The sequence below is a fragment of the Myxine glutinosa genome, chromosome 12, assembly GCF_964187855.1.
Source record: "Myxine glutinosa chromosome 12, kmMyxGlut1.1, whole genome shotgun sequence".
Lineage (NCBI taxonomy): Eukaryota > Metazoa > Chordata > Myxini > Myxiniformes > Myxinidae > Myxine > Myxine glutinosa.
This window is the reverse complement of record NC_136272.1, coordinates 14,751,485-14,766,753: the sequence shown is the minus strand read 5'-3', so window position 1 is coordinate 14,766,753 and position 15,269 is coordinate 14,751,485. Positions and strand designations below refer to the sequence as shown.

The following is a 15,269-nucleotide window of genomic DNA, read 5'->3' as shown; positions in this document are numbered from 1 at the left end:
TTTAAAAAGTCAGAGGTCCCTTTCGGTAAAAATTCTGTTACCACGCTAACTTGTGAACCAGTCATGGGATTTTGATCAAAATTTGTACAAGTCATCTGAACATCATAATTGTTCATCCTATTAACTTGAAAATGAAACAGCAATTTCTTAATGCACCACTGAATTGGGAAAGCAAGTATTTTTGAGGTCCAAAGGTCAAAGGTCAACTCAAGGTCAAACTTCTAAAATCATCAATTTCTACCGATTCATCGAAGCTATTATTAATATCGTCAATTTTAATCATAATAAAATGGACAATTTGATGTCTCCATGGCAACTTTTTTTTGGGGAGGGTGGAGGTGGATTTTGCAAGTATCGTGCTCTGCATGACGTCTTTCTTGTTTTGTCTTTGTTCATCCACTCCAGAGTTTATTTTTCATTTCCTTACTTTCCATTTCTCTAGTTTACGAACTAGTTGAGCCTCTCATACATTTACAAAGGGTACGAGGTCGGATGGGCTGGCAGTATGGCCTAAACGTAAGCACACTCGCCTCTAAGCTGTCCAGCCTGGGTTTGAATCCGGATCCAGCTATAAACTCTCATCCCGGTGTTTCACAGACAGGGTGACTCTTCGTGCGGTGTGTGCCGTCCATTGGAATGACATTAAACCGTGCGTCCCGTCAACTGGCATTAGTTGGTGGACGTTAAAGATCCCACGGTGTCCTTCAGGAAGAGTAGGCGGGCTGTTGCCAGCAGCATGAACAAATTACAAATTTCTGCCCCAACTTCCTGAGCCGAAGTGGTGACCCGCCCAGAAATGTAACCCTAGCCAATGAAACTGCCTCAGCAAACCTATGTGTCTGACGGCGTGAAGAGGATCATCCATCTATCCACTATGTAGGATAGAGATATAATGTCCGGGTGGGAATGCACATCTCCATGGCTAACCACTTGTGTCATGGATTACAAAAATGGGAGAAATACAAAAATGGGAGAAACATCACTAGGAGAACCAAGGCTCCACTCTCAGACTTTCCTCTTACCCCTTAGAAACACCGTCAGGGATTGATGCCTGACTGGGATGGAGCTTGTACATGTCCCAGAAAGTGCTTTCAAAGCAGACGGGTCAGTTGCTTCCATAATTTGCTTATCTGTAAAGAACACGCACATGTCGTTATTATTCTGGAAACAACATTTTTTATATGGTTTTGTTTTGTATCGAGTATAATGTGTGATTTTAATGTTTGTGTGCACAAATTAAGTTTAATATGACCATTCCTTATTGTTCATTTTGAAAGATATGTCAAAAACCCCAAAAATTGATGATGAAACCACATTATATATTTTAAGCTTTTAACCTGTTTATCGGAGCATTTCTTAGGACATAAAGGGAATGCATCAATTACATTAATATATTAATTGATGACTATGCTCATTTATTTACAATTTAGTTCTATGAATGGGAATGGAAAGTGTGGAAAAGAAGCACAGGTAGATCAGATCAATGGGGTAGGCACACCACTCTCTCTTTGGGTCATTGAGCTCGGTTGGTTTTTACCACTTTGTTCTTCTTTGAGGGCTACAATTATTCCTCCGTTATTGTGGTGTTGGCCATCGGAAGTTTGGACCAATTCGTTCACGAACCGGCTGGCCAGGCATGACGTTTGACTAAGGTTAGGGCAGGGATTTGGAATTTGGCCATGGTGCCGGCAATCCAATAAATTGCTAATTCTCATGAGATTAACTTAAGCAGGTTGGTGGTCTTTCCGTCTTCTACCGACTCCTCTCCGGCCTTGCCCCCCTAGCTCTCTCTGGGTTCTGTCCCGCAAATATTCCTACAGGTCGCACAAGATCTGCCTGCAACCCTCTTATGGTCAAACTGCCAAAATCAAGACTCTCTGCTCACCTTCACTCCTTCATTCCTCTTTTCTCCCGCCTCTGGAACAAACTCCCTCACTCTCTTCAATCCCACTCCACCCTCCAGGTCTTTAAAACAGCTGTTCACCACCATCTCTAATCTTCCCCCATCCAAAACCTTGATCTTTTCTACCCCCACTAATTTCACCCCAAATCCACTTTTTTGAAATACCAACTTCTGCCGGGAAGTCCTTGGTGTCCTTGTGTTTTATACTTTTCCCACCCCCCCCCCTTCCCACGCCTCCTCCCCCCAAGCCCTCTCCCTCCCACACATCTCCCTGCTCTCAAATGTTATGTTTGTGTGCTTCCCCTTCTCTCCCCATCTTGTCTTCCGCTCCCTCTTTTTGTATGTTTTGTTTGTCTGGTTGATTTGTTTGTGAAATAAATGTTAGCTCTTCCACGAGCCTCGATTCAGTATACAAAAAAAACCAAAAAAAAAAACTCCTGTGGAACGTGTTGGGGTCCCAGCGGATGTTGTAAGGTAGGTAGGTTTCAAAAATTCCCTTCCCATGCCCCCTTGCCCTGCAAACCCTCTCCCTCCCACAGATCTCCCGCTGTCTTTCTTCTCTGCTGTTGTACTTGTGTGCTTCCCTCTCTCTCCCCATCTTGTCTCCCGCTCCCTTTATTGTATGTTTTTTATGTGTCCGTTTGTTTTTTTTTGATTGATGTTAGCTCTTACATGAGCCTTGGTCTTGTATACAACTATAAAATAACCACCTTTAGAGACCATTTTTCCCCGCAAAGCGGGGGTTGGCCTTTTTCGGGAGCCGTGGTTGTTGTTGTTTTTCGGTCCCCTTTTTGAAGCAATGTTTTACGGCCGGATGCCCTTCCTGACGCCAACCCTTTTTGCCGCCTTTAACGACAAACAGGGAATTACCAGTGAACTGGTACTCAATTAGCCGACCTCGGAAGGATGACAGGCTGAGTCAACCCCCCTGGTGTTAATTCAGCGATTGACCGGGATTCGAACCCAGGATCCTTGGTTATCCTAAGCCGGCACCCTAGCCGCTAGCCCAACACCTGTTGTATACAACTACAAAGTCAACTATGTATACAACTATGTATGTTGTATACAACTACAACTATGTATACAACTACAACAAAAAAAAAGTTTCCAGAAAGATCACACTACTCTCTCTTTGAGTCATTATTGATTTTGAAATCCAATGAAATCAATGACTACCTCCTTCAGTTGGATTTCAACCCACATTCTCCAAATAAAAGAATGCCACAGTGATTGCCTCACTGTTAAGCCTTCACGTGAAATTTGTTGTTTCATCAAATCCTCATATGGACATCTTACTATAATTCACCAAATGTCTGTCTGTCTGTTCCCAGGTACCGCAAAAACGGCTGAACCGATCGCAACGAAATTTTGGGTGGGTAATCCTGGGACCACGTGGAGTAAAATAGGCTATATTGCTTTTCCAATTTTTAAAATATCAATTTCTGATATTTTGCCTTTTCATTTGGGCCTCCCAATTGAAGCCCCACCCGTAGTGCAGGTACCGTTGCTAGTAGTATACAATGCCTGCTTTAACTCTCATTATGTAACTCCACTTTATGCAACACTTCACAAAATAACCCGTTGGTATATGGTACAATACTTTAAAAGAAATCAAACCTCCTAAGGTGCGGTACTTCATGTCTTCCTTCAGGGTGGAGGCACACAGAGAACAGCTAAAATCACTGCGCACGACTGTGGTTTCGCTCGCTCCTGGTACGTGCACTCTAAGGTGGTAGTTACCTGAAAATATGTGATATTACAGTAGCAAGTTGATCTCGTAATCCAAAACAAGGAATTAGCAGTACTTGTACCTCACCAATGCAGTTAAAGAAATGTAATAACACACGGTACATGCACATGATGCCCAAGTATTCACATATGTAATTTCAGTGTTCGTAACGCACTTTTAACTAAAACGGCACTCGGTAGACCACATACCTCTCCGTGCCAGGCTGAACAGTTAAAGTTTTGTGGCCAACTGAGGCTGGATCTGGATCTGGATCTGAACTAAAATCAAATCTGCTTGTTCTTCCCGAACCAACTCATCCACCTAATTTTGTCACAACGCATCCATAACTTTTTGAAACATCGTGCTATACAGTACTGTATATCGTTTTTGGCCCCATTGTCAAAATATTCTCGTATCTGGATCCGTATTCGTATCTTCACAAAAATTGAATCAATTTATTCCCCATCACACAACCAACCTGCACATCAGGTTTCGTCCGAATCTGTCCACAACGTTTTGAGATATCCTGCTATATATTGTTTCAGCACTATCTCTCAATGGTGAAGAATAATTTAAAAAATTCTAGTATCCGGATCCGGATGTTCAGCCAAATCTAATAATTTGGTCATTGCCACAAACCCAACCTCTCTATTAAATATCGTGCGAAATCCGTCCATAACATTTTGAACAAACAGATAGGGGTGAAAACATAACCTCCGTCAACATTCGGTGGCGGACATAAGGAAATGAAAGATGATGCAGGCTCTGCCATATTCATACTGGAAGCCATGTGGAATATCTTTGATGGACATGACCAGAGGCTGGAGAATATATTGTTACAGACACGGGTTCTGGGTCTACTACGAAAAGGGGGCGGGGAAGGAGTGGGGTTGTGCCCTGGAAAAGAGCATTGGGCGGCAACTTTAATTACTTGTATTAGTGAATGGAGCTACCGGACTGTCAATGAGGAGCTCATGGCCAATTAGCGCCCACTTGTTCTGGTGTTTAATGAGGATCTGGAGAGGGAAAGTGTAACCAACCACCGCCATTGATCTTCACGCTATCCTTTCCGTGTTCCGAGGGTGGCTGTGGGCGTCTGTTATGTCGTCGGCGAAGTGGTATTGCAGGTGAGCTGTGTTTGATTGATGGCGTTGTGGTTATCCGTCTTGTGGTGGTTTCAGTCGTGGAGCAATGGAGAACGTGTATAATGACTTAGGCAATGTGAACGAGAGTGAAAATAAAGCAAAGTGGAAACAAAAAGTTTTCGAATAAATTGTCAGTGTTGTGTTTATTCTATCTTGATTAAACAATACTGTTACGTTTATGGGGGGTCGGCAATGGAATACCTTAGGCCAGGTAGGATTGCATAGGTAGTGTGCTCCGACTGTCGTGAAGAAGAGGAAACCTGTAACTTAAGTCAGCTCCGTGTGTCCGGTAAGAGCGTATCTTCGTCTCCATGGCAAGGGGTGGGGCTATGTTAATTAGGGAGGGTTTAAGGTTAATTAATCCCCTGTATGTAAATGACCTCTGTGATTTTTCCCTTGTTCCTTATGACACCACACTACACACGCTAGCAGCCAAGCGATCGGTGCGTAATTATAAAATTAAATAAACTGACCGAATTCAGACATTGGAACAATGCCACTGACGCTGCCAGCCGAGTCATCACAGGGCACAGGAGGGGCATGAGGCCCCGCCCTGAGGAGTGATGATTGGTCGGTACCATGGATTGATGAGATGGACTCTTTGATTGGAGCACGCGTGGACGTCATCGGATGACGTACGAGACCGGGGAACAAAAAGGCTGAGGACCGCCATTTTCTCTCTTCTTACGCTGGGTCCTTTTTGCGTGCGGTAGCAGTTCGGGCTCGCTCTTGGTGGTGGTATTCGTGTGCTCGCCCTGTTCCTGGCTGCGTGGAGGAGTGGACGCATCCTTCCGTTGGTGCTGGCTTAGTGACGGATGTGTGCACCTGAGAGACCTCGGTGCTGTGTGGAGCGTGGGACGAGGACGGAACGAGTGCCTGCTCGCTTCACGTTCGGCGTTGGCGGGTGAACGGACTTCGCGCCAAGGGCGTGTTTTCCCGCGCGGGGACTCAGGGACCCGTTCGATGACCGACGGGGTTCAAGGGCCGCTCAAAGCTGAGTACTAAGCAGACAAACCACACCCATTTTATTAATTTCATTTATTTCTCCCCATGTGTTGTATACGAGTCCGTGTTGGGGCGCCCCGATTAGGAATTAGCTTTTACCGTGCATTTCTTGTTCCCTGGCATTATTTTTTTTATTAAATCCCTTATTTGTTGAACTTTTATTCCTTGTCCTGTCCTGTTTATTTGTTAGTGGTTCGGGAACCCCATGCCACGTCCGGCCATCCAGGTAAGTTCATCACTCTCCATTCCCTCGCGTGCAAAGAAGATCCACCATAGGTTGACTGAATGCCTCGGAGGTAAGCTCGATCAGTCATTCGTCCGAGGCCGGTCTTTATCGGCACGGACGTGACAATACCTAATGTGTCTGGCAGTTGAGTTCTGGAGCATGATTCAAATGGCGATTTGGTGCGATATGGAAATGAGGTATGGAAAACTCTTCGTAGAGCTGGCCGTCTGACCAAACTGAGCAACCGGGCAAGGGCCTTGGTCAGGGAGGTGACCAAGGACCCAAAGACCACTCTGACATTACTAAAGAGTTCCCTGGCTGAGATGGGAGAACCTGCCAAAGGACAGCAGTCTCTGCAGCACTTCACAAATCCAGGCTTTATGAGAGAGTGGCCAGACGTAAGCCACTCTTGAGAAAAATGCACATGAAAACACACCTGGAGTTTGCAAAAAGGCACATAAAAGACTGAGAGCATGACACAAAATATTCTGTAGTCTGATGAGATGAAAATTGAACTCTTTGGCCTGAAAGCAAAACGCTACGTCTGGCGGAAAGCACGCACAGCTCATCACCCATGTAACATCATCCCTACCATGAAGCATGGTGGTGGCAGCATCATGCTATGGGAATGCTTTTCAGCAGTAGGGACTGGGAGACTTGTAAGGATAGAGGGAATAATGAATGGAGCTAAATTCAGGCAAATTTTTGAGGAGAATCTGCTTCAGAGTGTAAAAGACCTGAGACTGTGGCGAAAATGTACGTTCCAATAGGACAATGAACCCAAGCATAGAGCCAAAGCAACACTGGAATGGCTTCAGAACAAGAGCGTGAAAGTCCTTTAGTGGCCCAGCCAAAGCCCAGACTTGAATCCCATTGAGAATCTGTGGAAAGACTTGAAGATCCCTGTTCACTGACATTCCCCATCCAACTTTACAGAACTTGAGCAAATCTGCAAGTAAGAATGGGGAAAAACTCCCCAAATCCAGATGAACAAAGCTGATACAGACATCCCCAAGAAGACTTGATGCTGTAATCGCTGCCAAAGGAACTTCGATGAAGCACAGACTGAGGGGGTCGAATACTTATGTAAATTAGATATTCCTATATTTAATTTTAAATTATTTGTAAAAATTTCTAAAAAAAAAATTCCACTTTGACATTATGGGGTATTATGTGTAGATCAGTGACAAAAAATCTCAATTTAATCCATTTTAAATTCAGGCTGTAACAGAACAAAATGTGAAAAAGTCAAGGGGTGTGAATACTTTCTGAAGGCACTGTATAGAGTATACAAATATGTGTTTATAATGCTGGGCGATAACCGCACTTTAGATTTGCTATCACGATAACGACAATGGAAATTATCGCGATAACTGCTGCGCATATGCAGCAGGTAAATCGCACCTGAAACCCAGATATTGACGGTGAATTGGCTGCTTTTGGCGTTTAGTGTGTTTAGTTTCTCTCAAAAGATATACCCTCATTAAATGCTGCGCTATAAAATAAAGCAGGTGATACAATGTGCAATGCATATTTTCCAAGATGTAATGTCAATGGTATATCGTTAAGCAAAAAACATCAAAACATGCAAGCAACTACAGAAAGAGCCAAAAGTGTTTCCGGTTTCGAAATTGGCGATCCATTTGAGTTCACTTCGTCTGTGCACGAAGTTAAGCACTCAAGGTCACATCATGTCAAAGATGGAGAAGATGAGCGTCCTCGGTGTGCGGAGTTTTGGCACCGAGGACAAGGGCAACCAGGTCATCTCGTTCTTCTTTTCTTTTCACCATTTTGGTGGACCGAACGATGTCGTGTGTTTCATTTATTTATTTGTTTATCCCATTTTTTTTCATGACATGGGATTGCTTGGCATATATTATTCACAAAGTTCCACATAAATGGCGTTATATTACATGTTCTCCACAAATGTCCCAATTAGCAAGTCCAACTAGCTTGGTGTGTTCCGAAAGCTTCTTTTTTTTTTTTACTTAATTTTTTTATGTTGAAGGCTCCGGTCACTGACTATATACAATCGTGGCCAAAAATATTGGCACCGTTGCACTTTTTTTCAAATAACTCACAATTTTCTCGAAAAATAAGTTGAAATTGACAAAAGTATTTGGTCTCCATAATTCTTTATTTCACTGTTAATATTACAGAACCTTTGTTTTTGATTCAGAACTTAATATATCCTTTTAAATCAGAAAATAAAACGAAATGGCATTGACAAAATTATTCACACCTGAGACTTAATAGTTGGTAGCACAGCCTTTGGACAAAATAGCTGCAGTCAAGTGCTTCCTATAGCCATGAATAAACTTCCTACACATTTCTACTGGCAGTTTGGCCCACTCCTCTTGTGCAAACAGCTCCAGTTCTCCCAGATTTGAAAGGTGCCTTCTCCCAACTGCTGTTTTCAGATCTCCCACAGGTGTTCAAGGGGATCTAGATCTGGACTCATTGCTGGCCACTTCAAACAGTCCATTGTTTGGCTTGAACCATTCCTGGGTGCTTTTGGAAGTGTTTGGGGTCATTGTCCTGCTGCAAGACCCATCATGACCTTCGACGGAGACCCAGCATTCTGACACTGGGTTGAACATTGCGCTACAAAATGCCTTGGTAATCTCCTGATTTCATGATGTCATGCACACATTCAAGGCACCTAGTGCCAGAAGCAGCACAGCAACTCCAAAACATCACTGAATCTCCTCCATGTTTGACTGTAGGGAAGGTGTTTTTTTATTTGAAGGCTTCAATTTGTTTTCTGTAAACAGAGATGATGTGCTTTACCAAAAAGCTCTAATTTGGTCTCATCTGTCCACAGGACATTCTCCCAGAAGGATTTTGTCTCGTCATTATAGAAAAATCTTTGTAGAAAACACACCTTGTCCAGTTTTTTTATTTCGCAAACTCCAGTCGGGCTTTCTTATGTCTCTCTCTCTCAACAGTGGAGTCCTCCTGAGTCTCCTACCATAGAACCCCCTTTCATCAAGTTGGCGATGGATGGTCCGAGTTGAAACTGTCGTACCTTGTGTCTGAAGGTCAGCTTGGATCTGTTTGGCAGTTGATTGCGGTGCTTTCTCCACCATTCAAACAATCCTTCACTGCAATCTTCGATCAAGTTTTCTCTTGCGGCCACGCCCAGGGAGGTCGGCTACAGTATCATGGGCCTTAAACTTCTTGATAACATTGTGTACAGTGGACACAGGAACATCAAGGTCTCTGAAGATGGAGTTGTAGCCTTGAGATTGTCCATGCTTGGCTACAATCTTATGTCTGACCTCCAAAGACAATTCTCTGGTTTCTTTCTTTTCGCCATGCTCATTGCGGTACACACAGTGACACAAAACAGCAGAATGACTCCTTTTCTCTATTCAAACTGGTCGAATGAGTGATTTTTATATTGCAGGCACCTGCAACTCACCACAGGTGAGTTCAATTCCAAAGTAATTGACCTGCTTGAAGTAAAATTATTTCTAACAACTTCTAAAAGGTGCGAATGATATTGTTCCGGCCATTTTAGGATTTCTTTGTGGAATAAGCCAAGATTTAGTATTTTTTTCAGCTTTTTTTGTTTTGTTCCACTGAAAAACCAAAGAAATACATATGTGGATACCAAAATATTTTTTAATTTCAACAATTTTCTGGAAGAAATGGTGCATTATTTGAAAAAATTGCAAGGGTGCCAATATTTTTGGCATGACTGTAGTGCTCATCGCGGTCAGGCGTTAAATAAAAGAGCTGCATTGATAGAAAAGTGAAGAAAGAGAGAATAGTCTAAGAGTTTTTAAGGAAGTAAAAAATCTGATTTTTGAAAAGGGGAACATCGTACGTGTTTGGAAATACATGGGAAGGTAAAGAGTTCCAGAGTTTGGCAGTGGAGGGGAACAAAAACATCATAACGGCCCACCCTTGAGTTGCCAATGTCCACACAATACTCATGCAATGATGTGGCTTGTCGAGTATTCCATGGTGTCGTTAATGGCAGAGGTCCAGAAGCAACAAGTTATTGGGAGCAGAAACTGAAGTAACATCTGTAGAAAAGGGAAAGAGAGCCAACTTTGTGGCGTAATTCAAATGGGTCGAGTTTTGACGTCAGATTGCGAGAGTTGATAAGTCGGATTGCTTTGGATTCAATTCTGTCCAGTAAGTATGTGGAGCCCAGATGTGAGAGCAGTACCCGATACAAGGACGAATCAATCCTTTATATAGTTGAAGAAACTGTTGAGAGGAGTAGAATCTCCGACATCTGAACAGGACTCTTAATTTCTTTAAGGCAGACTTAGCTATTTGTGTAATGTGTGGATTTCAAGATAAATTTGATGTTATGGTAATACCTAGTAGAATTATTGAATCACATGGTGTAATTGTGGAGCTTTCAAAGGCAATTGGAGAGTTGAGAGTGGTTTTACAAAGAGAAATGGCAAGAAATTGAGTTTTAACCTGATTACATTTGCCCCACTGGGAAATCTTGTCCAAATCCGAATTTAAAGAGATGGCTGTGATGAAACGAGATATAGATGGAGTGAGGGAAGATGGGGGCAGATGGGAAAAACATGGAGGAATGATATGTGGATTATCAGAATGGAATTTCTTATTTTTCATATTTCATTCTAATTCCTGGTGGCGTCTGGTCAAACCTGTTTCTGGTGTTTGTTCCCCCTCCATCCCCTCCCTTACCTCAAACGGCTACACAGCTGACTCCGCACGTGAAAAAGCTGAATGCCTCAACTCTGTGTTTGCCTCTAAATCTTGTGTCCCAAACCCATCCCTCTCTGTACCCACCATACCCAGTCGTACCCAGCTGCTCCTGGACTCCGTGTCCTTTCCTCCTGACAAGGTGGAAAAGTTTCTGTCAACCCTCGACTCTGATTCTGCAACTGGACCCGACGGCATCAGCCCACGGGTCCTAAAATCCTGCTCTGCCGCTCTATCTCACCCTCTCTCTGTTCTCTTCACCCTCTCTTTTGCTCAAGGTCAACTGCCATCTGCTTGGAAATCAGCCAACATCACCGCTTTGCACAAAAAAGGTGCAAAAACAGATCCTAGCAACTACAGACCAATCAGCCTTCTCCCAATTATCAGCAAAGTCATGGAATCCATCATTGCTTCGGATATGAAATCTTTCCTCTTCTCCAATGGCTTGATCTCTGAGCATCAGTTTGGTTTCAGACCAGGTCACTCTACTCTGGACATGCTGCTTCTGCTGTCTCAACAATGGATGGAGGTCCTCAATGCCAAACAGGAAATTAGAGCCGTCTCCCTCGACTTATCACGTGCCTTCGATACGGTCTGGCACCCCGCTCTGCTCACCAAACTCTCCTCCTTTGGTATCCATGGAAATCTCCATGCATGGCTGGCTGACGTCCTCTCTAGTCGTCGTCAACGTGTGGCCCTGAATGGGGTTCTCTCATCTCCTCTTCCTGTTCAGGCTGGAGTTCCCCAAGGCAGTGTTCTGGGCCCTGTGCTTTTTCTGGTCTTCATCAATGATCTCTCTGACTCTCTTGAAAATCCTCTCTATCTCTTTGCTGATGACTCCACTCTCTGCCGCTCCATTCCTCTTCCCTCAGATCGGCAGTCTGCAGCCTCCTCACTCTCTGAAGACTTGGCCAAAATCACAGACTGGTCAAACAAGTGCAACATGTCTTTCAATCCTGACAAATCTCACACTCTTACTATGTCTCTCCGAAAAGATCGACTGGACAACCCTCCCATCTACTTTCTCAACAATCCTCTCCAAGAAGTTCTGTCGCTCAAGCTTTCGGGTCTCACTATCTGCCATGATCTTTCTTGGGAAAACCACATTTACAAACTGGCCTCCAAGGCCAGTCGCCGACTGGGCATCCTCCGTCGTGCGAAGTCCTTCCTCGGCACACCTGAGCTCCTCACCACATACAAGGCTTTCATCCGCAGCTCAATGGAATACTGTTCTCCCCTATGGGCCTGTGCTCCTGCCTCACACCTAGCTCGGCTTCACGCTGTTGAAACCAAAGCTTTCAGAATTATTGGAATCTCCCGCGATGAAGCTATCTCTGAGGGCCTTTCACTCACTCACCGCAGGCAGGTATGTGGTCTTTCTGTCTTCTACCGACTCCTCTCCGGCCGTGCACCCCCAGCTCTCTCTGTGCTCTGTCCCCCAAATATTCCTACAGGTCGCACAAGATCTGCCAGCAACCCTCTGATGGTTAAACTGCCGAAATCTCGGCTCTCTGCTCACCTTCACTCTTTCATTCCTCTTTTCTCCCGCCTCTGGAACAAACTCCCTCACTCCCTTCAATCCCACTCCTCCCTCCAGGTCTTTAAAACAGCTGTTCACCACCATCTCTTATCTTCCCCCATCCAAAACCTTGATCTTTTCTACCCCCGCTAATTCACCCCAGATCCACCTTGTTTGAAATTCCAACTTCTTTCCTGGAAGTCCTGGCCGTGTCCTTATGTTTTATACCTCTCCCACCCCACCCCCCCTTCCCATGCCCCCCCCCCCAAAGCCCTCGCCCTCTCTCAGATCTCTCGATGTCTCCATGTCTCTCGGTCCCTGCTCTCAAATGTTGTGTTTGTGTCCTTCCCCCTCTCTCCCCATCTTGTCTACCGCTCCCGATGTTATATGTTTTTGTGTCGGTTTGTCTTTCTGTGTGATTAATGTTCGCTCTTTCACGAGCCTCGATCTTGTATACAGAAAAAAAAAAGAAAAAAAATGGATTAAATGATACATCTTGTGTAAATGTGTACATTAATTACCGGTCATAGCAGGGCAGTCCTTGTTCGAACACAAGTAGAGGGCGCTCTGAGTGTACTTGATCACAGCAGTCAAGCAAAGAACCAACACCTCAACACCAAGGTATCGCAGTGGGAGTCGTGTGCGTGGAAATTTGTTTGTCTGGAACGTGTACCCAGGCAAAGAGGGCACATTGCTCAAATGTAGAGCCAAAATCAGCTGGGGGGAGGGGTGGGGGTGGGAAGGACAGGAGAGAATTGGCCTTCGGCTGCAGTGAATGAATGAATGAATGATCGTTTTAAGGCCATTTTCCCCGCTAGAGCAGGGGTTAGCCTTGCGGGCCCCATGACAATCATGGTTCCCTGTTTGAGGCAATGTTTTTTTTATGGCCGGATGCTCTTCCTGACGCCAACCCTTGGTCACGGTCTTACGATGCGCAGGGATACGGTGTACCTATTCTAAATCGGGGTACACACCGTGATCATTCATCCCAGCAAGCTGGTACTCAATTTGCCGACCTCGGAAGGATGACAGGCTGAGTCAACCCCCCTGGCATTAATTCAGCGATCGACCGGGATTCGAACCCAGGATCCTAAGCCGGCACCCTAACCGCTAAGCAAACACCAGGCTTCAGTACTGCACAAAACTTGTTTTAAAATGAAGGTACCGCCAACTAGTATAGGAGGTTGGCCAGACTAACGTCCTGAAGCTTTGACCATGGAGTGGTCTTGATCTGAAACTGTGCAGGTATCTTGAGGTGGTGGGGTTGGAGGGATTGTGGAGGAAGGCATGCCTAGACACGTGATTGCAGTTGCAGGTGGTGAGACCTAACGTCCTTTACACCATGGGAGGATAGATACTTGACACCTGGTGTATGATTCCTGCACAGCCCCAGATTCAGACCACTTGATGGATGAAATCTTAGACTTGGTGACCCTGAATTTTCCAATGGGTCATCTATTTATTATGTAATCACCAGAGGGAGGGGCTAAATTGCAAAAAATAAAATTTCGAAAATGAAGAGAAGGGAGGATGATAGTTGAGAGGAAGGAGTGGGAAGATAAGATAAATACATTTTGTAGGAGGGGGAGAAGTACAGGGAGAGAAGGGTAGGAGAGGGTGTAAAAAAACAAATTCGACATTATTTGCATAGGTAATAAAAAGATGCCCCCCAATTGTTAGATATTATTAGCTCACTCGCAAAAGTATCTGGCATTGCCTGGCAACGCCGGGTCCCTCCTCCACTCTTCCCCTCCCTCTTTCCACTCTTATCCCTCCCTCCTCAACCCTTTCCCTCCTTCCTCCCACTTCCATCCTTTCCCTCCTTCCTCCCACCTCCATCGTTCCCCTCACTCCTCCCACAAAAGTACCCGGCGTTGCCCAGGATCTAACGTACATCTACTGGACGACCACACTTAAGCGCATATTTAGAGGCAAACATTTTATTTATCAAGCTGCAAACTATTGAACAGATATATCAAGTATTGGTCAGGTCGTAAAATAAAGTGAGGTGCCCGTGTATGCCATCATGTACTGAGCTTGTGCCAAGTTTGAACAAAATCCGAGCATGCATGTCCAACATATTGTTGGAAACACGTTTAAGTAACAAAATGGCCGCCAGTCAGCCATCTTGGATGTGATCTCGAAACAAAATGATGTGCATGTAGCGGCTACCGCTGGGTATACACAATCGCCTTGCACCTACCGAGGACGCGGAGCGATCACCATGCCGGGCTCGCCCAGGACGCCCGGACATACCCGCTCTCGACTTGCCAGGCCTCGTCCGGGACGCCCGGGCGCGCCCGGGCATGCCCGCTCTCGACTTGCCAGGCCTCGTCCAGGACGCCCGGGCACGCCCCCTCTCGCCTTTCCCAGGCAAACGCTCCGGGATAATGTGTATATATATTGCTGCCCGATAAACGGGCTTTTCAGAGTACCCGAGTTGCTTTGACACAATAAAGAAACTCGGACGAATTCCAGCTTTTTGTCGCGTCCATTCTTTCGATTTACGTTGGAGCATAGCTCCTACATGCATATGTATACCGTCATGTATTGCCGTTGTGCAAAATATGAACAAAATTGGTCCATACATCTCCTAGATATGGTTGTGGACGAACGGACAGATGGACGAGACCAAATCCATAAGCCCCCGTTTCGGACTAAGTCCAACGAAGGCTAATAAACCAGTGTCACAATGCAATCTCTTCACTTCCATGGTGACAGACTTAGAGATACTTACATTATTTGCTAACAGGTATCCCCACCCAGGTCATACTATCCTCTTCAACTGAAGTATCAAAGAAGCCCAGCTACACCTTGAATTTCGTTTCTGTTTATTTTATTTTTTTCGGCCATCTCATCTCGATTCTCGAAGAGATTAACTTATAAATGGGTGGTGATGCCCGGATGTCTGTTAACTTTTTCATATTTTTGCTGCTCCTCCCTTATCACCCAACTGATTGTTCTGAGACTTGACACATGAATACACGACAATAGACTGCACAATCGCTCAGGCTTTGATTTTTCGATTTTGAATCATGGGGGCT

At 44.8% G+C, this 15,269-nt stretch overlaps 1 protein-coding gene across 1 annotated transcript in view; it reads right to left on the bottom strand.

Annotated features, from left to right (window-relative positions):
* MCMDC2 (minichromosome maintenance domain containing 2) overlaps positions 1 to 14,064 on the bottom strand; it is a 47,574-nt gene extending 33,510 nt beyond the window's left edge. The window contains exons 1-4 of the mRNA XM_078766360.1: positions 14,059 to 14,064; positions 12,747 to 12,942; positions 3,521 to 3,643; positions 1,023 to 1,130 (exon numbers count right to left, since the gene is read on the bottom strand). Of these exons, the coding sequence (XP_078622486.1) occupies positions 1,023 to 1,130; positions 3,521 to 3,643; positions 12,747 to 12,942; positions 14,059 to 14,064 (433 nt within the window). The remainder of the gene's footprint in view (positions 1 to 1,022; positions 1,131 to 3,520; positions 3,644 to 12,746; positions 12,943 to 14,058) is intronic.
* Positions 14,065 to 15,269: the final 1,205 nt, after the last annotated feature.